Below are 23797 nucleotides of genomic sequence, written 5' to 3' on the forward strand. Positions count from 1 at the left end.
GGTGCACTCAATGCCCTTGTCCAGATCATCGATGAAGATATTAAAGAGGACCGGCCCCAGCACCAAGCCCTGGGGGACGCCACTAGTGACTGGCCTCCAACTGGACTTGACTCCATTTACCACGACTCTTTGAGCCCGGCTATCCAGCCAGTTTCTAACCCAACGAAGCGTGTGCCAGTCCAAGCCACGAGCAGCCAGTTTCTTGAGGAGAATGCTGTGGGAGATGGTGTCAAAAGCCTTGCTGAAGTCAAGGTAGACCACATCCACAGCCTTTCCCTCATCCACCCAGCACGTCACTTTGTCATAGAAGGAAATCAGGTTTGTCAAGCAGGATCTGCCTTTCATAAACCCAATTTCTCTGTTCTCTGAGAACAGCCTTCCCCTGCTCCAGCGTGAGCTCCATGCCATGCAATGCAGCCCTTCATAAATTGCTCCAGCACAGGTCCTTCCCATGGGCTGCAGTTCTTCAGGAGCTGCTCCAGCTCGGGTCCATACCACCTGCACCACAGTCCCTTCAGGAGCAGAGTGCTCTAGCATGGGCCTGCCACTGGACACGGCTCCTGCTGGAAAACCTCCCCCTGCACTCAGGACTTGACCATTAACCAAAAGCCACTAAGTTTTGTTGTTGTTGCTTTTGCCTTTTCTTAAATACGTTCTCACAGAAGAATCACTGGCATTGCTGAAGGGCTTAGCTTTGGCCAGCGGGAGCTTCCTTTTGGAGCTGACTGAAACTGACTCTGTCTGAGATGGGGACAACCCCTGGTATCTTCTCACGGAGGCATCCCCTGCATCCTCCCCTGTCCCTGCTACCAAAACTTTGCCACATAAACTTAATGCAAAAGTGATGTGTTTTTCTCCTCCAGAATGCTTTAGCTATTTTGTCTACTCTCTTCTATGCCCACAGTGAAATTTAAATGCCAAAATGAAGATGTCTTGGGAAAGATAGTTTTGAAAGGTCTATTGGCGGACAAAACTAATGGTCAATATAAAAATTAGCAGTAAAAGCCATGGTTCAGCTAATAGTTATTATCCTTAGCATACAGGCCAACAGAGAACTAATTGACTTTTGTCTTGAATAAGTTTCCTTTCTGGAACTGCTGGAAGGGTTTTTGATTGCTTCAAGAGATCAGTAAGACTCAGAGGTCGGTGTCTCTGAAAGATGTATTTTATTTCTTAAACAAGAAACACAGCCTTGTTTTCTCTGAGTCTCTTCACGCTGGAGGAGGAAGGAAAACACTACCTGTCATGAGTGGGACAGGACTGTCCAGTGTCTATGTTCAGGCATGTTTATTTTTGTTTTTCCCTGTAATTTCAGTTATGAGAGCAGCAGCAGCAACAACAACATAATAATGCCAAGGGACTTTCAAAGTCCTATGTATTTCAGCCAGCCAGCAACTATCCACTGACTACCAAGATCTCAGTGTTGGATGGAGCAAAAGTGAAATTTGTAGAGGTTTCTCTTATGTCAAAGATAGTTGAGCCCTGACATTTTCCTCTGGGTTCAGAAAGTCTGATTCACATTACTTTTAAATTAAACAAGTGCAGGGCCAACCTGAAATGTGAGGCCTCATTTCCATACATGATTGTATTAAAGAGCATGACATCTTTTAAATATTTTCTTGCTTCTTGTAGAGGAAGGTGTTGTAATTTACAGTCTGGACTGTGCTTTATTGAAAAGTATTCCCACACATGGGAATACTTCTCAAGCAGAAAAGCCTAAATATAAAAAACCAATAATGTACTCTTCCAGTTGCTCCAGAAGGTCACCTAGTGAGAGTACCTGATGAAATCAGAATTAAAAAAAAAAAAAAGCATAATCAAAAGTATTATTATAATATATATGTGATATATAATTTATATGTCATTTTTTGCTACATATTATTATTTACTAATAAGTAATAAGTCTTATAATAATCTAAGTAATCTAATTATAATAATCTAAGTAATAATCTAATATTTAGAGATCCCATGGGCATGTGGTCAGAGATACTTTCTTTATCAGATTGTGAATTTGATCTGGGACTAAAGAGGCAGTTGCAGTGATTCATCTTTAGGTAGAAACTTTATCCCTAAAGAAGGCCTGTTAATATGGATATGAAGGACGTATTTGCAGTATTTCCTGCCACAGTATTTGAAAGTCATGTTGAAGTGTACTGAAAGCACATCCTCAGAGTTTTTGTTTCTACAGATTTTTATCTCTTGGAGGTAGATATATTTTCAGGAATGGCAAGTTTGATTTGAACATAATGTCTCTGTAGAGGTGTTTCATTGAAGAATGTTAAAAACAGCATGCTGATCTGAAAAGAGTATGTTAACACCACCACAGACACTTTTGGAGGAATTAGAGCACTTGGATTTATGTTATCGACATAAATTACCATTTTTCCTAAAATACAAATACAATCTGATTTCCCACTTCAGTGAATGAAGTTGTCCCCATGAAAACTGCAGTCAATTGGAGGACTTGCTGTTCTTAAAGGAGCATAGTCTGGACTGCATTGCTTTTTCAGTAATTTTGATCAGCCGTTGATATACTGTGTCTTGCAAGTAAAGTTGCAATGTGGATGCAAGCAGCCACCTTCTGATTTTCAGTGGTAGCCTACTGCCCCCTGAGTGTCTCTGCCAGATTTTGGTAACAGTAGGTCTTTAAAAGGCTTGAAAATATTGCCCTTGGAGAATTATATAATCCAATGTTTCAAGCCATTATTATTCATCTTGTTAGCTTCTGGATAAAATATTGCTTTAAAAATTTATTACAATTTTCCAGAGATTTTTCTTTTCTCTTGCTGTTGTCTACATAGACCTGAATATATATGCGTATATGTGGGCGTGTACACACAGTGTAAAATTCAGTAATTGAGAGGAATCGAACGTCTAGAAATTAGAGACTGGAAAATATGACTCGACTGCATTAGTTACTATCCTCAGCTTTGTAGAAGCTCTTCTAAAATTCATTTACAGTAGATAGTTTTAGTTTTATTACACTTTTCAATCTTTTATCTGTGCTTTCCAGTATCTGAAAACTGCTGCAAGCAAACAAAATGGCACCGATTCAGTGTCCTCCAGAGATAAAATTACCTTGGTTGAGCAGTACTGAATGCTTTAGCATTAGAGTGGCACAGACCAGCTGAGATTATAGACAATTCATGCAAAGGGAAAGTGTGCAATTATGATTTTTCATTGATTCATGAAATATCATTAGTAGTCATCACAGCCTAATTAATATAAAATCATTTTGTGCTTCAATTAAAAAGGAAATGGTTGCCTGTTGCATAAATATCCTGTTGTTTTCTAGCCTACGTACAATCCTGAAAATTCATTGTATGCTTGGGACCTGGTCTGACTTGAAGAATAACTGATGTGTAAATCTCTGTCTAAGTCATGTACAAAGGATATTGGGCCTATCTTCATCCAGTTGGTAGAAAGTGCGACCTCTTCCCACATATTTCAAAATTCTGCTTTAGTCCTGGTTCTGCAAGAGTGAAGGATCCTAGGATCCTTTGAGATGGATAAATGCTTGCTCCCAGTCTAAGCGTTACAAACGATAGCTCCATTAGCAGTTTCTGAAAGCTGTGCCCAACAATGACATGCAGGATGGACTCAACCCTTAATTTCAGTTGTGAGGGGATTTGAGAATGACAGGTCATGGTCATGAGGACACCAACTAGGACTGCTGGTGAAGAATGAGGCAGTCACAATCCCGTTAATTGGGGTGTTCTATTGCCCTTTTATCTAGTGTAAGCTCTTTCCTTTTGGGGTGTGGAAGAACATGTTGGAGATCAAATATTCTTAAAACAATCTTTCCTGTGCTGTCTTCCCCTCCTCTTCCTTTCATTCTTTCCATTCTCCCTCTCTTTCTCTCACTCTCCCCCTGTTTTCCAAGCAAATTTTCCTACTCTGATCATGAGATAAATCTTACTGAAGCCCGAATAAGTAGAGTTAACAGCTGACTGCACAGCTGGTGTGCTGTGACCACAGCTCGTTCAGCCCACCCTGCTTCTCTCACTGCTTTCTTTACACTGCAGTCTGTCTGTGTGGACACATTAGTTCCGATCTTAAGCAGCAGTGCTGTCATCCTACAGTAGATGAGTGTGGAAGCTATGATGTGCACAGCAGCCACCACCAGGGAACCCCAGGTGTTGGCTCCACAAGGTATATTTCCATTATAAAAATCAATAACAGCTCCTGGTGAGTTGTCTTCACTGCTGTGCACTACTGGCAGGAAAAGAGGAGCTACTTCTGAGTTTTAACACACATTCTGTTTGTTTCAGAAAGTAGGCATTTTCATCCCAGGCCGGCCTCAGGGTCTTTGGGTCTGCAAATCAATGTCTCTTCTTACCTTTTTTTCCCTACTTTTCTCCAAACTTTTGACGGGAGAAAAAGTGTAATTCTTTAAAGTATTTTGGGAAAGTGTGTCTCACTTTTTCTATGACCCAGTCCCTCCCATAACTTCTGTGGGAATACATGATCTAATCTGCTAACTGATTAAAGGAGCGCTATTTTTTAGGTAACTGCATTAATGCGTGTTTGCCATTAACATCACTTTTTTTTTGTTCATGTTCTTGTTCGGTTTCTTTGAACTGTGCTCTATTATTTGCTTCATTCAGACACGCACAGTTCAAGAGTCAATTTATAGCAGCTTTCCAGAGCTACTGTTTAGTGGAAAATCTGTTGTTTTACGAAATAAAAATACGTTGTTGATACTGGTTTTAAGTGGACCTGTTGTGTGTGTGAAATAAAAATCTATAATAAGATTTTCTACTGTGATAGCTCTATTAAAAAGTTCTTTGTATAATAGGTCATGGTGAAGTTGCTTCTATTTAAAGCATTGAGTTTGATCTCAGCTTTGATCTATAGCTTTTGATCTTGAAAGAAGGATGTTGTGGCAGTGAAACAAAAAGAGTAGGAGAGAGGGTTATTTTTTTTTATTTTTTTTTTTTAGTTATAGAGTTAAAGGGATACTGTCGAGATTTAGCACACACTAATTTGGACCTACCTTTATTTGCTTAAATCTGTTTGCAAAGTCCATCTATTTCTACTTGAGAGGGAGTTTGCTCAAGCAGTTGCTTTGATGAGCCTTCTTTTTTTTTTTTCTTTTTTTTTTTTACAAAAGCACAGCTTTTCTTTTGAAGTTTTCAGGGAATTGTCATACAGAGCACAATCTAGTTTTAAAATCCTGAAAACACCGTAATTACACCAGGTGGGACGCAGTCTGCCTTTTCGTGTGCGTGTCTTGTTTCAAGTGCTAAATGCGAGGCGTGCAAAAAAATCCCTAACCCAGGAATTTCTGGCGGCTGACACCGCTCGGGTGGCTCCCATCGCGGCGGGGTTTGAGGATCTGGCCGAGGGAGCCACAGGAACATCTGCTGGCAGCCCCGTGCCTACATTTAATCACCTGCTGCTGAACCCAGCTTGTAACAGAGCCCTCAGCAAAGGGCTCGCTGCGCCCGGGGAGGAATAAAACGCCTGCATCGGGTCTCGCTTTTAGGGCGCGTTTCGGGATTTCCAAGGCTTTTCACGCAGCAGCCGCGCTCCTCAGGTGGCAGGCGTGCTGCGGGGGACAGCAGTGAGTGGGGCAGGAAAGGGCTGGGCAGGACAGCATCCCTGTGGGGCGACAGACCGCGATGGATCCCGGGGGATCCATCCCAGCAAGGGCCGTCCCCGGGGACAGCTCGGGGCCGGCCCGGGGGCGGCGCGGCAGCTCCCCGGCGGCCGCCCCGCTGCCTCCCGGCCCCTACGTCTTTAAGGCAAGGCTCCTCCTCTCCGCGGGGCTCCGGGGCCCGAGCACGGGGGCGGGGGACCCCGCGGAGGTGTTTCATTTCCGACCGAGGGCTGCGGGGCGGCCTGGGCTGGGACGCGACGGGACGGGACGGGACGGGACGGGACGGGACGCGACGGGGCCCGGGGACGGGGGTGGTGGCGGTGGCGGTGGCGGTGGCGGAGCGGGCGCCTCGGGGCGAGGCTGTCGGGGTGGGGGCTGCCGCCTCACCGTGCTCTTTCTCCCCCCGTGCAGCCTCTGCTGGAGGAGGGCGAGACGTGGAAGGAGAGCCGGCTCGTCCAGCAAGTGAGCGGCGAGGTGAGGGGGGAGCCGTCTCCGCGGCTGGGGCTCGCTGTCCCCCGGCCGCCCCGTCCGGGGTGCCCCCCCTGCTCCGTCCCCTGCAGGCTCCACCCGACCCCCCTCCCGCCACGCTTTGATGCAGTTTCACTTAAATAAAACCAAACCTGCGTTCGGATCAGGAATAAAAACATTCGTATTTGGGGGGTGGGGGGGGGGGGGGAAAGCAACACCCACGTGCTGTTACCTGATGATTTAATAACAACCCCGCTGTCCGCAGTTGGCGTTGGTAGTCTGCAGCAACGCCCGAGGGGGTGGCAGGAGATAAATTTTGTGAGAGGGGTAAAGGGTAGGGCGAAGAGGTTTTCCCCAGGATTTTTTTTGCACACAGCAGTGGTAGCTGTCCGTTTGGCAGCCTGGTCTGGCATCAAGCACGCTTCCCTTATGCAAAATGAAATAAAATTCCTAAGCTGAAAGCTGTAAGTTTGCTGTAGGAAAGAGCAGAAGGGAAAGTGCTTTCGTAGGATGAAGAACAGCATCTCGCTCTGACCATGCACGAGTAGCTAAGCAGATTACCTAAGAACATGTCATTCTTAGGGAAAAACGCTTTTCCTCTTTCCAATGAAGCAATGGAAAAACGTGTCTCGCGTCTGTTTATAGCTTCTTACTAACGCTGAGTAGCTGCACCCAGGTTGCACCTTCTTCCTAAAAATCCACTACGGTTTTGAACTCCAGGTCACAAAATGGATTCGGGCAAACCAGAGGATCAGAAAAAGCGGCAAAAAGAAAAGAAGGCAGGATGAAGGCACTTTCCAAAAGGTAAGGGATCACGATGTGCGTTTGTGCAAACGGACAAAGGGCAGCACGACTGAAATGCTTTCAGCTGATTCCATTCTAAACGTTAAAGAGGTGGTTTTGAGCATCTTTGTCAAGGTGATAGCAAAAGAGTGTTATTGATAATTTCAGTGTTTCATTCTGATTATTATGGAAATCAATTTATAGTCCTCAGATCTGTTTATAATTCCAGGGACAAAAGTTCCCTGTGTTTGCATTTAACTTGAATGTTTTGCAGAAGTAAGATCAGCACACTCTCATAAGAGGTAACTTGAGAGCTTTTGTCAGGATCTGCACCATTATTTGCAAGTCTTCAGGTACTGTTAGCTGAGAAATGGTTTTTCTTGGTGGGTTTTGGGACAAAAACATAATATGCGTGCATTGAAAAAGGTGCTATAACTGCATCTGGCTCGTCATTCAGAGGGTGATCTGAAAATCATATAGGGGCATTCACGAAAATGTGTCTTGGTGGTTATTTTAAAAATAACTACAAAGGATTTTAAAACCGAATGCAACCTTAATTAAACTATTTTTAAACTAGTGACTTTTCATTTACCCATTGTGAAACATTTGTGCTATAATATTAAGCTGACCATTTAAAATACAAAGTAGAGAGGTAAGTAATCAGCCGACACTTGTATTAAATAACTATTTTATGTCCTCTGGGGAAAAAAAAAAGTTTCTAATAGCTATCACAAATGAATAGGGATATATTTCCAAATGCATTATTAGAATTATGATTTTTCTTGCTTGCTTTGGTTATAGAAATATATTTTAATTATTATTATTTTTAAACCCTTGTTACCTTTAAAGGATTAAAATAGCAGTATGTTGTTTTGCTGTTTCGACAGTGCTTCTAGAATGTATGATGAATCATTGCTGTTTCTGTAGCCAAATTCTTGCTGATAGCATGACTGCCAACTCCTAGGATGTGTTGCCTTAGTATGGGCATTGCTGTATTTAACAAATGTCTACAAAGTGCATTGTTGTATGTGGGTGACTTCCCAGCTCCATGGTGAGTTTAAAAAATCACCAAATTGCATCCTTCAGTTTGCTATTACTTTTAATTTGTAACTGGTATACATCATTTAGGAAAAGGTGTTTTGTATTTGTCGCACTTCAGAATGACATGATCCAAACACAAATGATTGCACCAAATAATTCCATTCGTTTGTTTTCCCATACATGACTTTTCTTTGCACGTTTACCATTTGTATTTACAATCATTTATGTTAAGATTAAGAACAATTTCTTAAAGTAGAGTGTAAATCGTTGAGCAAAATGCATTGAAGGTCCAAATAGCCCTAATATAAGCTACAGTCTGCTTACAGTTTGAAGTAATTTTGAAATGATACAAAGTAGGTCCACACCTTCCAAAGTGCCGTTAGAAGTATCTTGCACTGTTACACCGTCTTTGTCTCTTTTTGTAGGAGAAAGCTTCCTCAGTGCAAAAACCTCTTTATGACAAATTTCCGTTTATATCTGAGAGATTGTTCAGCTTCTACTGTTCCAAGGGTTGTGAGATAAATCTGTAGGGTGTAGATCAGCTGTGTTAGAAATGCAAATACTAATGTATTAAACTAAGATATTACTACTTTTAAGAATAAATTGTTTTAAGGTCTGTAAACAGAAATGTGAACTAAAATTAAAGGCAAGAATACACATTTTCTTCTAATATCCTTAAATATCAATTCTCGGAGATTCAGTGTGGATTCAGAGAGATGCATTGGCAGGGCACTCTACTGCATGGGAAAGGAAAGGCATGTAGATAAGCTTACATTTGGTACTGAGACTGTTGACTGGGGACTGAGGATGGGAATCACGTTCCTTAGAATAATGACTTTTCCAAGAGTTAGAGATGAGAAAAAGAGGAAAAAGGAGTGAGATCTCCCTGGTGCTGGCAGAACCTTATTGCAGTATTTGGATTCAGGCTTTTGGTTCCAGCTAAGTTTTTGATACAGATTTTACTAGTCCAGGTAGGTGTTGCCCAGGCAGAGTGGATGGGGTTGATCTCCATACCTCTAGAATTCTTGACTTTCATCTGGCTTCATATTGGCCTGGAGTAGAAACAGCATGGCATAGTTCAAGTAATCCTTTGTGGATAAACAAGAAAATAAGAAAGAAAAAAGTACATAATGAAAGAGGAAGGTGCCTTTGAAGAAAGCAACAGAGACAGAGGTAAAACAATGGAGTGAAAACAGGAAGATAAGAAGCAGAGCAAGAAGTAAACAGAAAAGTCAAAGATTGTGTATCAGCTTATATCACAAATGTAATTAAAGTAAGGTTACTGACCTGTCTGCTACAGCTAGAAAACCAAGCTATAGATTGATCTTGTTGATCTTAGCCTTTCAGAATGAGCACAAACTTTAAATAGAGCCTCTAAACTTTCACGTTCCTGTGCTGTCCAATTTTCCTCTATAATTTTTTTTCTTTATGATAGGAAGTCCTATTTCTAATACAAGATGGATGACTTTGCTATCCTGAGACACCGCCAAATCAAAGCAACTAGTTCTGCATCCAAGTACAAAATCTAGGACAGAGGTATCTAACTATGGAATAAGTGAAACAGAATTGTGGAGGAAAGGTTGCTGACAACTGTGGGGGAATTGCTTCTTGAAAAAACTCGTCTTCTAAACAGTTAAGTTTGCAGGAACTGGCTGTGCATGCACGTCTCTGCATTTAAAGAAAATTTGAAAATAGCATGTGCTGGGTAAGAACTGTGTAACTGGTAGTGCTAACTGCACTCCAGGGGCATGTGAACCAGTGGGGAAGCTTGTGTAGAAAGGTGTGCTGGTGCTCTCCAGCATGGACCCTCACGCAACGGATTAATGCAGCGTAATGAATTTTATGGATGAGAAGGACTCTCTAGACAAGTAACTAAGAGTTCTTTTGCTTTTCTCTTTTTAAAACTTTTTTCCATTTCAAACATTTTACTGCTCTTTCTCTCAAATGTTTTATTTTTTTTTTTGTAGCTTTTACTAAAATCTGTTTTTTCTGCTTCTGTTTCAGTGATCTTTCTTCTTTGTCTCTTTTGGTCATCTTCAATACCGTTTATTACTTCGTATTTACTCTTTTATACTTTTTAAGTTCTTCCTTTTTGCTCACCTTATTTGATCTAGTACTCTATATAATTGTTTGACACTCCCACATTCGGACACAAGTACATACATGCATTTCTGCTTTGGTCAACCTTCTTGTAGTTTACTCCTTATTTAATCTTATGCTGTCTCTTTGTCCATGTAATTTAGCTGGTTGGCAAATTCTTCAGTCAGTATATGTATTGGTAAAGAATGTTGTTTATTTGAGAAATGTAGAGGAGAGTAGAACCAAAGGTTGGAAAGGATTGGTTAAAATGAGTGTTCTGCTATGATGAGACAAGTGGGAGAAATGCTAAGCATTATATATTTTTTTGTTGTTTTACTGGACTGTGCCTGTTTGAAAAGGTTTCTGTTGTCCATACCAATTCTGAGTGTTGGAAGAGAGTCATCTTTCAGTCTGACTAGTGGAAATGTAGCATGCGATACGTATCCGCTGTCGAATTTGAGGAGAATCATTTCTTTTTATGAGGAGAGTAATCCACTTTTACATGAAATGCAGTGTTAAAATATAAAAGATACTTGAAAGCGCTCCTGTGGCAGTAAAAGTGTCATAAGATGAGATGCCAAGCGTACACAGAAGTTAGGGAGAGAGCATTGAAAAGTGTATATATATACAGTAAGGAAGCCGATTTGTTGCAAATTATCAAACTAGAGGTTGTCTGCTTTCAGTTTTAGTTTGATTCTGTACTGAAACTTTGAGGGATACTTCAACTTCTCCAGAATAATTTCTTCTGCTTTATTGGAAGTACGTTTTTCATGTGTTTTAAGTTTGTGTTAGTTTACACAAAATTTGTCTTTGATTTTTTTTTTTCCTGGTGGTTGTTGCCATTGATCATTCACTTTCTTCTCACTCCAGAGGTTTGCAGCTGTAGTAGTATTTAAGCTCTGTTAATAACCTGAACAAAAATTACTTTGAAATAGCAATTAAAATTTTAATAAAAAAAATCAAAATAAAAGTTGTGGTATGTATGACTAATGCCAAATGCTATACCTCTTTTGTACTTTAACAACGAGATCACCAGTGTAACTAAAACACAAGAAATCATTCTTGCAATTCATTATAACGAGTTGTGATGTTACACCTGAAGTAGAAAATGTTTTGATGTCTCTGAAGAGAGGAAAAAAAAAAGTAGAAGAAAATACAGTGTGCTAAGAGAGCTTCCATTTAACTAGGGAATTTATTCAGGATAATGTCCTTCTGCTAATTCGGGTGAAGGAATAGTAAAATACAAGGCATTAAAGTTTCTTTAAAACTTTGGTTATTATGTACTCTCTGTTTCTCAAAGTGAATGCTTTTACTTTAATCCACCAAGCTGAGAATCAAAGCAAGGACCAAATCTGAAATATGTATCTCGCACTAGCACACTGCATAGACCATAACAGCTAAAGAAAAAAATGTAACAAGTCCTAAAGTGTTCTTCAGGAAGTGTTCAGTGGAATCACTTGTGGTACCTTACATAGCCAAATTTTCCTAATCCTACAGAACTGGAGGAACACTGTGTTTGCTGGTATCCGTTGTTAGCAGATAACATTTATTTCCTTTGTCAAACATGGAAAGAAAATTAGAATGCACATCATGCATAGAGTAGAATTGCAGTAAATGTTAAGTCATTTTAGAAATAGTGTGTTGTTTTAAAAAACTTTCCCCCTGAATACATAGGAATGCAATTTCAGGCTGTTAACATTAAACATTTTCAGTGTTTAGCTTTCTATCTTCATAAAAAAATATCTATATTTATGGGTTGTTTGGAAACTGTAATTGTACAGCTCCAAAACACTTTATTTTTTAGGATTGCCCTGCCTCAAAGCTGACTTGAGATGCATTTCAGAGCACAAGCAAATACCTGTGCCTATAGGTAAAAATATACACATTTAAAAAAAAAAAAAATCCAATTCTGAATCCAATATCAGCTATGTCTTATATTGACATGACACTACTGAAAACGTTGTTTTCCTTTTCAATAGCACCTGTCTTCATTAACAAGTATAAATATATAGCATATTTCACACTGAGTCTCCAAGATGGATATTATTATTCTATTGTCAAAGGTTGAATATTCCTATTAGGCCCCATTCAAGCTGCAGTTTTAGATCAATGCTGCAACTTATCACCACACATACAATGATGCACCTGCTCCCTTTCGGAGTCTGAGGTGACAATTCCTAAATTATGAGAACTCAGGCCAGCATGGCCATGCGTTGAAATAGTTTAAAGTTTAGAGATAATTACATCACTGGTAATTATGGTGGTTCAAACCATTGGCCTGCTCCCTCCTGTGCAGTGAAAGATTAAGGTCACTCTAATGTAAAAAATGAGACTTGTGAAGGAAAGAAAAATGAAGTTTTAGTGGAGGGTTTTTTCCCTTTTGATTTGTAGAAAGAACTGGTTATACTCCTGTGATAGAACAGTATTTGCTAATCAGCCTCATTGGAGGCATTTGAATGAGGCAGTGTTTGCATATGTTATCACATGATAAATTACTGCAATCAACTAATGTCACCAACATTTGAGTCTATTGCTGATTCTAGTTAAAAAGTCATTTTTAGTGGTTGATATGGGCTCCTTTACACCTTAGCTTACAAGTACCTTTTGTCCTTAATTAAACAGGAAATGGAAAATGTGGGAACAGATTTGTTCTTTCCAAAATAGCAGAAAGCATTTGATTCTTTTTAGTACTTCTCAACGTTTTACTGTCCACTTCTTATACAGGTAATTCTGAGTGGCGGTGTAGTGAGTTTTGGGAGTAGAAAGACAGTTGTCTGTTTCAGGGCATTTGCAACTGGACCAACTTAACTACGTTTGAAAAGTGTGATGCAGTGCATTGAAATACTCCATAAATTGTCTTCCCCAGTTTTTCATATGTATTTTTTTTGTCGTTACTTGAGAATATACACTTGGGCATGAATAATTGACTTGGTCTAAATGTCCCAAAGTTATTCCTGAAATACCTGACTCTAATGACTCCAAAGGAGTTTTAATGGGTCTACTGGCTCTAATATGCTTTATTTCAGTATTAAATGTGTTGTATTTGTATGAGATTTATTACTCATTGTCCAGAATAGGTTTAATAATTTCTCACTGATGATTCTTAGCTATTGTTCTCATTCTGTGTCTTTATCAGTTTAGATTATGTTCAGATACTTTATAATGAAAGCACACGTAGGTGTTTGTAAATGTAGATATTGTCATTTAAAGGAAGAAATACATGAGTGCAGAAGGCAAAGGCTAGAGCTTTTACAGAACTGGTTTTAAAGATTTTGGAAGTAGTTAATCTGCTTTTTCATGGCTGTACCCCTTAATAGTGGCCACGGGTGCTTCTTACATCACCTTTCTGCCCCCCATCTACCTACTAAAAAACTCTTAGATCAGTAAGGTGGCCCTTAAAAGCAAGTAAATCCTGTGAAGGCTTAATTGAACAGGCAGAGAATCAAATTCCTAAAGTTGTGTAAATTATACTGTGCTTATTTTGTCTATGCTGCATATATTTCCTTGTTTTACTTTTCTTGTGGTTGCAAATGTAGTGACTACTCACAACTGTCTAGCTCCTATCTTCAGACGCATTGCTCACAGGTTTTATGTGACCTGTACAAGTGTGAAAAATGAAATTACAGTGTCTCAACATTACCATGGATATTTATAGGTTATCAGTATAGTTATCTGTGCTTCAGTTTTCCATGGTTTTGAATCAGAAGTGATTGTCAGTGGCGATTAATAAAGTATAAAAAATTTGTTGTCTGCCTGTACTATAGCTGTGTTGTAGTTAATAATTAGCCCTCAAGAAAAGCTTTTACCCAGAAAAATTACTGATCAAAAAGAAGCTTCAGCAATTATATTGTTCTGTACATGTCTTTCTTTCCATTCTGCCTTTAACTTAGGCATCCGCTGGCTGTTCACACAGATTTGTTAGTGTTCTAAATCAGCCATATTCCTGTTGCTATAAGAAAAGTCCAAATTAAGGCAAGACAGAAGTGTGAGCTCCGGGAATCTGAACAGATGCATGAGGGAGATGTTACAATTGTCTCAGCCACAGGAAACTTTCCAGTTGACGCTTTGAGCACATTAAAAAGTTTTGTCATGAGACACAAGTTTCTAGGGAATTGGATTTCATTACCTTTGCTTCCTACAGAATTTACTGTTTTGATTTTATGAACCACATTCTATCTGCTATTCAGGTGACGTGCCCTACTTGCGTTGAACACCCACATAATGAATTTGCCTTACAGTTGGTTTTCTCCTCCACTCTAATACATGAGAAGATAGGGGTTTAGGACTTAGCTGGGCAGACTGATGAGTATCTTACTTACGTTGTCTCATCTGTATTGCAAAAGAAAATGAAATAAGCTTCTAGAATATTAAATGTTTCCGTGCCCAGGATCCTGTTTATTTTAAAGGAAAGATGGCCAGGTCAGAGCTAGTTTTGTAATAACTGTGATAGTCTTTTTGTTTGAATTCAAGAGACTTCTGTGTTTTGGCTTTAGTTCTGATGAATTTAGTAAAGCTACTCACATGTGTAAATGCAGGCCTTAGTTATTCATTCTAAAGATCATCTTTCCAAGAAAACACTTCATTGGTTGAAGGACAGATCTGACTTCTAATTTCCTTGATTGTCTTCTATAAGAGAGAAAAAAATATTTTTTTTTCTCTCTTATAGGACAGAAGAAACAATTGTGTAGGACTTTGGGGCGGGTGCAGAGATAATAATAAGGGGGGGGGGGGGGGTGTAACTGTAGAATTCCTTTGTCTTAAACTCAGTTTCCTTTCATCTCCTGCCATTTCCCCTCTCCTGTAAAGTAGGTGCCCTTCCGAGCATATGCCAGCTTATAGTATGAGAAACCCGTAAGGTGGAGTTTGTCACCCAAATTTACCCTCATTGTGGCTTGATAAATTAGGTTTATGTCTCGACAACCTTATTTTGTGTTACCATGAGTAAGCCTCCTAGGTTTACAAATGCTTATAAAGAAATAGAAGGAAATACTTTTTTTTTTTTTTAATATTCTCTATTTTGGGGCACAGGCATTCACATTTAGGAGAATTGATTGCTTGAAGAAACTAAGGAAGTCATTGATAGGAAAAGTGGTTTGGACCTACTTGAATTTATAGATGCAGTTACATGAAAAGATGATGTATTAATTTTTTTAACCAGTGTAAATAATTTATATATCATACTTTTATTCTAATACACCCCATTATTCCACACCATCTGTAATATTTTTCTAGGAATTAAGCAATTGCTTCTTGAAAAACTGCCATGTCTGTTTATCAGGACAGGAGAGGAGACATAAATAACAACAAAATGCTTTTCAGTATCATGTTCATTGGTCCTATTTTACAGTTGCTCTAAGTTGCCGGGTTGAGTTGTATAAAATGTAGAGATTCTAGACTTTTCAGAACATGAAACCTAGTAGTCTGAAGACACAGTTATAATGTGCCTGTATGTTTACAAAGTGTCTTCCATAGAAGGAGATGGGATGCCATCCAGAGGGACCTTGACAGGATTGAGAGGTGGGCCTCTGTGAACAAGGTCAAGTGCAAGATCCTGCACGTGGGTCAAGGCAATCCCTAGCACAAATACAGGCTGGGCAGAGAATGGTTTGAGAACAGCCATGAGGAGAAGGACCTGGAGGTGTTGGTTGATGAGAAGCTCAGCGTGAGCCGGCAACGTGTGCCTGCCAAATGCAATCCTGGGAGGCACCAAAAGCAGCGTGGCCAGCAGGGCAAGGGAGGGGACTGTCCCACTCTGCTTTGCTGTTGTGAGACCCCTCCTGGAGTACAGCATTCAGCTCTGGGGCCCCCAGCACAAGAAGGACATGGACCTGTTAGAACAAGTCTAGAGGAGGGCCATGAGGACGATCAAGAGGCTGGAGCATCTCTCCTACGAAGACGGAGTGAGGGAGTTGGGGTAGTTCAGCCTGCAGAAGAGAAGGCTCTGTGCAGACCTAATAGCAACCTTCCAGTGCCTAAAGGGGGCCTACAGGAAAGCTGGGGAGGGACTCCTTGGCAGGGGGTGTAGTGATAGGACAAGGAGTAATGGCTTTAAACTAAAAGAGAGTAGGTTTAGATTAGATATAAAGAGGAAATTCTTCGCTGTGAGGGTGGTGAGGCACTGGAACAGGTTATCCTGAGAAGCTGTGGATACTCCATCCCTGGAATTGTTAAAGGCCAGCTTGGATGGGGCTTTGAGCAATATGATTTAGTGGGAGATGTCCCTGCCCATGATGGGGGGCTGGAATTTAATGATCTTTAAGGGATCGCTTTAAACCCAAACAATTTTGTAATTGCTGTGTGCCTTTTTTTATCTAAGAAAATCATTAACATTGCATGAGATACCTCAAAAATACGTGGTGTTTCTAATATCACTGCTGAAGGGTGGGGAATTTTAACACAGTATGGTGGAGTGTTGGGCGGCATGTTTCTTAGTTTAGACAACAGAAATATGCCATCATCTTGTGCCTGCACAGCATAGAAAGAGATATGAATGAGCTAGAGGTAGTGAAGTGTTACTATGAGAAATAGTAATTCTGTATATAATTCATTATTACAGAGGTATAATTATCTTAATGATGTATGTTGCTTTACAGCTATGTAAGATAGAAAAGTAAATGTAGGTATCTTGTGCGAATGTCCTGTGCCTGGTATACAGTGGCATGTAAGTAAATATTTAAAGGGTTATATTTAGTTAAAAGTATCTGTTCGGGCCATTGAATTTCCCTATGGTTTCCTGTGCAGTTTGTCAGGGACACAGGGACGTCTGAAAACCAACCGTTTTCTACTTAGAGTTTATTTCATATCTTGCACTTGTTTTTAATCAGTTAGAGCCTGTGAATGTCCTGCACAGGAATCTGTTTGAAGTGTTTTTAAAAAGGTTGTGTAATACCAATGACCTAGATGGCGTGTAGACACTAAGTCTTTTCATTTGTTTTCTCTTGTCCAGAGCATTGAGACAGGAAGCATTCTTAGAATTATTTTTAGATTTTTAAAAGTCAACCTTGATTTCCTCTTGTAACAGTAATCCTTTGGCTAGGTCCGAATGTAATATTGTTCACTCTTTCATGGTGCCATATGCTTACAATTCTTTGCTTTATTTTTGGTGCCTCATTTTTAAAGAAAGTACGCAAAAACTTCAGTCTATCTTGGATTGTCATACTTGAAATGTCTGGGTACAGAAGAAAGCACTCCCCAATGTGTCCATGATTCTTTTCACCATGGGTCTAAATCAAGCACAGTAGGTGGGTTGATTTTTTTTTTTCAGACTGAAGAGATGATCATGTCTAAAAGACTGGACATTTTCTTGCTCCATAATTGTAGTGTTTTTATGACATTGCATTAATTGTGAGAGAAGGATGGCTAAGAGGAAAGTAGTCTGGAATTCTTGTCTCCCTGTTACCTTATCTCCTTCTCATTTCCCATCTGAACTGAGAAATGATCTGTAGGTATGAATGTATCTTATGCCTGGGCCGTGGTGCTGCTGTTGCTTCAGCCGATATGTCTTGTCTTTTTCAACTGAGGAGAAATCGGGTGCATCGCTGTGTTTCTGTAACCGCTGCCTTTTGCTCCTTGTATCATTTCCAGTGTTAAGATCTGGGAAACCTCTTCAGAGATGTCTTTGTCTCTGAAACTCCGCAATACGTTGCAGTTACTGAAACATACTATCCTTTCTTATACCACATAAATGAACTATGCTATTTGGAGAAGGTGAGCAAGCCTGAGTTCTGCTTCTTTTTGATGTAGAGATATACTTAGCTAAATGTTTTGTTACTTGTCAAGCCAAGTTAATATTTCTAAACCATACTGAGATTGGTAGAGGTGACGGCTGTGAGAGCTTAGGGAATGTCTGTTTGGTGGTGGTGGTGTCTGAGCAATGACTGATGGTTTTCAGCAAGGGAATTACAACGGTATTTGTCCTTTGTGCTAGACTGCAGCTTTGCAGTATCTTACTTGTATTCATCTTGCCATACAACGTCATATTTAAAAATCATATGCTAGCCAGTGTTGGACTGTGTTCCTTCCATCAATGAAAAGCTAGTTTTTCAGCTTACTGCTTCCTGAATCATCTTTATCTGAATGTGTTTTTTATTCATGTGGCTTGTTCTAAAGTTTGAGAGTAATAATGTTGTAAAATTGTCTGGATGGCAATGGAAATCCCTTGTGACTAAACAAATCTGTGGAAGAGTTACTTTTGGAAGACTATTGTATGAGGTCTAATTGGCCATAACATTGTGAGTATTTGTTAAATGTTTATGAAAACCTGACCATGGACAGAAAAACATGAACTCTTGCTAACTTGCCTGCAGATTTCAAAAATGAAATTCATTTCACAGAGGAGAAACTGGAAAATGAGAGAAGGTGGATCAATATATTGTTGTCTTCATTACTATGATTCTAGTTACATTTACAGTTTGTACAAAATTGGAGTGACAACATGAAAAGTGACCAAGCCATGAAGTGTAATCAACACAGATAACATCCTTGAGATTTTGTCATGCTTGTTGGTGTCTTGGCTGAGGAGATCCAGGTAGGTTTGTGAAAAGAATTGTTGATTGTAAGTTGAAGCGCAAGGCTTTCTGTTTGTGTTCTCACGCCCTGCCCCATTACCTGCATATTACACTGGGGAAGCTTCTGTTCTCCTTTGGGAATATTACAAATAGTCTCATTGCTGGCCTGCAAAGCACTCCAAAACTGGACATAAAAGTAAAGTTGCTTTAAGTTGTCATGGGGCACAACAACCCCATGCAATACTACAGGCTGGGGGAAGAGTGGCTGGAAAGCTGCCTAGCAGAAAGGGTCCTGGGGGTATTGGTCAGCAGTTGGCTGAATACGAGCTGAGCCAGCAGCGTGCCTAGGTGGCCAAGAAGGCCAACAGCATCCTGGCTTGTATCAGAAGTAGTGTAATAAACAGAACCAGCGAAGTGATTTTCCCCCTGTACTTGGCTCTGGTGAGGCCACACCTCGAGCACTGTGTTCAGTTTTGGGCCCTTCGCTACAAGAAGGACATGGAGGTGCTCAAGTGTGTCCAGAGAAGGGCAACAAAAAGCTGAGGAAGGGTCTAGAGAACAAGTCTTATGAGGTGTAGCTGAGGGAGCTGGGGTTGTTTAGTCTAGACTAAAGAAGGCTCGAGGGAGATATTACCGCACTGTACAATTACTTCAAAGGAGGCTACGGTGATGTGGGGTTTAGGCTCTTCTCCCAAGCGCCAAGTGATAAGGGAAAATGGCCTTAAGATGTGCCAGTGATGGTTTAGGTTGGACATTAGGAGAAAGTTCTTTAGTGAAAGAGCTATGTGGCATTGGAACAGGCTGTCCAGGGAAGTGTCTGAGTCACCATACCTGGAGGTCTTCGAGAAATGTGTAGATGTAGAACTTTGTAGCATGGTTTAGTGGTGATCTTTAGTACTAGGTTAAAGGTTGGACTAATGATCTGAGAGGTCTTTTCCAACCTGAATGATTCTATAAGTTACATGTAAGGACAATTTGGCTACCAAATTTTGTGTTCTGTTTGCTTTTAATGCTAGGAGATGGGGAATAGAAGTAAAAATAGAGGGGGGAATGTCAAGTTAAAGATGTCCTTACAAGGATATCCTTCATATTCTAGAAGCTAGCGTATGGTGCAAAAGGCTCTTTTCCTGTTTATTGAATTTATTACCATCTTGGCTTAGTTAAGAGTGGACTGGGTGGGTGTTTTGCAATGCAGACTCTTTTTCCAAAGCATTGGCAGAGATTTAACAGTAATCCAGCTGAGTTCCCCTAAGGGTTTGTGAGCTAAAATTCTGACTTTCATATTAAATTAGGCATAGTTACAAGACAAGAGTTATTTGAAGTTTTTGAGAAGCATGTGACTAGCAGAGCAGGCAACTGGGATGCAAATTGTTTCATGTATTTTTTCTTTGTTGTGTCAAAAAATTATTCAGGATGCAAAAGGTTCTTATTGAACTTGAAGGATCTCTCCTCAATTTTTTTTTTTTCAATCTTGAAAACAACCCTCTCAAACTACCTCCCCCCAGTTTCCCATACTTGAGAATTGCTCCCTAAAAAGGGCTTACCCCTTTTTGCTAGGCTACATACAACTATCAACTAGATATGTTTTTCTTTTTTTTCCTGTTTATACCTCACTTGTATTTTTGAAGTACTTTAGCAGATGTTGTCGTTTATGTGATAATGTCTGAATTAACTTCCCCTTTCTTTCCTTGGCCTGTGATACTTTTTGACAGGGTGCTGGAGCCATTTCTGCCAGTATTATGGGTTATGTCACGAATTAGAATCATGAAGTACATGTTGTTGCATGCAACTTAAGGCAGAAACTTCTTATAAAACTTTGAAATGACCTGTCACCGCACAACATTTTTTTTTTTTACTCAAGAATTGTGTTGTGCTTTAACAATAGTGTAGTAACTCTGTATTTGATGCGTTTAGATTGATGTGTGATTAGAGAAAATGATAAAAATTCTGGCCTATCTACATTTGAGTCTTCTCTACTGTTACTGCTGGATGGTTCCATTGTTGGTGTCAGGTTTAGCAGCACTGGGTGATTTGGGGGAAATGGGAGGTAGAGAGACACAATCACAAAGTCAGTCTTTCCACAGTGTCAAATGCAGTCCTTTTATTTCCGTTTCTTGTCTACCTGCATTATCATATTGTTTTTTTTTCCATGTTTTCTTTCCATGTTCTCTACCCTGAGTCTCTTCTTTAGTTCATAGTGAAGACTTGATTTTCAGCAACCTATTTCCTCTGTTTGCAACAACAACAACAACAACAAAAACAAAAAAAAACTACCATGAGGGTGAAGACTCCTTTATAAACAAAGAATGTTAACAGATACACCATTGTAATGAATGTTCTAATGAATGTTCATTGTAATGAATGTTTTAAACCATGCTCTTTACATGGTTAAAATCTCTATCAAGCTCTTGTTTTCTTCTCTGCTTTACCTATGGAAAGAAGAGGGAGAAGGAGGAATGTTAATGTTTGCTGGTTTGTTCTTTTTAATTGAATAAATGAGAAGAAAATACATATTTATCTACAGAGCAGGTCTGCACAATTACCAAGGCACTTGTCCTTATTTCTTTTCTTTTTCTACTCTTATTCCTGTCTTCTTATGGATGATGATGCTGAACCATGTAAACTGCAGAGAACAGATGCTTCGTGAATGTGTCTGTGATAATTTTGTAAAGGATTTAGGTGGTTTTTGGATGCACAGAAAATACTAAAACATAAAAACTGAAATAACATGAAGAATATAGTGGTTTCCTTTTAGCTCAAATAGAAGTGGCACCTCATGATGACACCTTGATGTCATCTGCAATGAAACAAGATTGTAATTTGGAGGTAGGAGTTACATATGGCCCAAAAGCCTGTATATACGTTAGCTCAATCCAGTAGCTCTCCCAGTCATTTTAGATGCTCAAGGAAGATTCACTTACCTGAGGAGGACTAGCGCTTCTGAGGTAGGCCTTTCTCTTACAAAGTAAGAGAAAGTAGGCTGTTGTAAAATAGTGCTGTGGCTTTTCTTGCTTTTTGTTGTGTTTTTATCAACCCAACTGGCAATAGAACAACTATTAATCACCCAGGTTGAGTGTTTTTACAGTCTGCTGGTTGTTTTGATAACTGGACTGAATTTTGGGGGAAATCAGTAGCTAAATAGAGCCTTTTAGATCTTAATTTGAGTATGGACAGGATCGGTAATGGCTGAAAATGAGCGGTATCTAAAGGTTGCTCCATGTAGGTTTCTCAGTAGAAACTGTTCCTAAAACAGCTAACGAAGAAGCTGGTTTTACTTAAAATCCTATTTTGATTGTTTCAGCAAAAGCCAAGGATAGGGTAGATATGAAGATATGGAACATCAGAGGTTCTGAGTTCATGCTGATGCTCTCGGCTTTGTATCTTCTGTAAGCTTTAAAGTCATTCCTTATGAAAAGAAAAAAAGAGCTAGTTTTCCATTATTTACTCTGGGGGTTTTGTTTCAGTGATGTATTTTTTTTTTTTTTGTCTGTCTGTATATGGCATTCCTTCTGGATATCTGAAGAGAATATATATCTGAACTGAGCAAGCTGTATATGACTGTGTATATGACTGTGTATGTTGCATGTAAGCCAAAGTAAGTGATCAGTCAGAAATCTCTTTTAAAAATGACATTTTTTAACATTGATTTACAATTAATATGATTGTTTAATGAAGGAAGGCAAGAAAAAGCTGACTGACTTTCAGCAGGAGCTGGCAAGCTTAAAGTGTGCGTAAGAGAGCTTGCAGTAAGAAGTAGTGAATTTACAGTCAAAACGTAAGTAATTGAGAGTGGGCTGAGGGAGATGCACAGTTATTAAATCAAATAGAAGGAAGAAATATTTTTTAAAAAGACAGAAGTTAACCTGTGTTTAAGTAGGATCCAAGCTGTGAGTTATCAAGGGAAAAGTACCCATCCTTGTTAAGAAAGGCGTTGTCCCAGAATATTCATCTCCCAGGGGGCATTAAGGGTTTGCAGCAATTCACAGCTTCATGGCTGGTTTTCTATTAGGATATTTCTGCATAAATTGTTTTGAGTTTTGTGTTCTTTCTAATGCCCTGGGTCCTATGGAGGTGCTCTGTGTTACAATCTTCCTTGACTCCACTGCTTTAAGACAGCAGAGAGACCCATTTGAAGTCATAATGAAAACCTGCATCTTTGCTTCTCAGGACAGCTCATGAAGTGCAGGTCAAGCACTGGAGTTCAGGTAGGGAGTGATGGTGGAGAGGAACTCGAAACTGACAGTGAGAAGTGGAATTTATAGACACTTGGATCTCTGGTAAAGTATTTTTGGATTAACTAACTGCAAGATTAATTACTTCATAACAACAAGCAAACTGGTCTAACAGGGAGTTCCCGTTATTAGCATAATAAAAGTGTTAAAAATAGAATTCGCAGCAAACAGGATGTCGAGTCATAACTGTGCAGTTTCGGTTGCCCAGTGTTTGTGCGACTGACCTCCTGCGCTGCGAGCAGGGAGCAGAGAGGAGCCGCATGGCTGTGAGTAAAATTGCCTTTCACCTGGCTGCACCAAGGTGGCAGCTCCCAGGGGCAGCGGGCTGCTGCCTGAGGTAATGCGGAGAGGTGGGTTGTCACCTCCCAGGGACAGCATGCGCGCTGCTCCCATCCCAGAGGTGGCACAGCTTTTTCAGAAAAAGCTGTTCTGCTTTGAGTCCTGGTGGGTTGAACGGTGCCTGTCCGTGTTGCTAGTCACGTCAAAAATAGTGTTTTCTCTGTGTTAGTAATTCCAGATAGCCACTGTCTGGAGCCTGGAGAGTTTATTCCAAGCTACTGAACTCGTTTTACCAGATGAATTAACAAACCAACAGTTCTGGGAGATGGGTTGTGCTTCTCAGCCAGAATGACATAGCAAGCCCGCCGTGCGCTGTGGGAAACGTCCCTCACTGACCATTTAAAGTAGAAGTATTAAGAAAATTCTTCAACTCTGTAGACAAACAGGCATGCCTGCAGCTTGAAGTCTGGACCAGACAGCAGTGACATTTCAGCCCAGAGAACAATTTCTGTTCACAGTTCCCTGCCTGTTGTATGACTGCAGATGAGACAGACTCACTCCAGAAAGCTCAAGAGCACAGAGCTGTTCTCAGTGCCATATGCAAATTCCTTTTTTTTGTTTTTTTGCATCCATATTGTGAAATTCAGTCAGCTGTGCCAACAGCATTTAGCTGAAACCAACCTTCTCGATTGCTCACCTTTGTGTAATGAAAATTTCCGTGGCTTTCAGTGCAAAAAAACTTAAGTTTTAATAAGCTAATCCATGAATGCAACCAAAGACATAGTAAAAAGTATTTGAGATGCTAC

General features: G+C 40.0%; 1 protein-coding gene across 1 annotated transcript in view; it reads left to right on the forward strand.

Moving 5' to 3' along the window:
- The window catches only part of AOPEP (aminopeptidase O (putative)), a gene marked incomplete at its 5' end in the record, with an annotated part of 184993 nt that overhangs the window by 100315 nt on the left and 60881 nt on the right, over window positions 1-23797 (forward strand). The window contains 2 exons of the mRNA XM_084304916.1: window positions 6014-6076; window positions 6791-6874. Coding sequence (XP_084161042.1) covers window positions 6014-6076; window positions 6791-6874 — 147 coding nt within the window. The remainder of the gene's footprint in view (window positions 1-6013; window positions 6077-6790; window positions 6875-23797) is intronic.

This window comes from Netta rufina, assembly GCF_964035555.1.
Source record: "Netta rufina genome assembly, chromosome: Z".
In the NCBI taxonomy this organism is placed as follows: domain Eukaryota; kingdom Metazoa; phylum Chordata; class Aves; order Anseriformes; family Anatidae; genus Netta; species Netta rufina.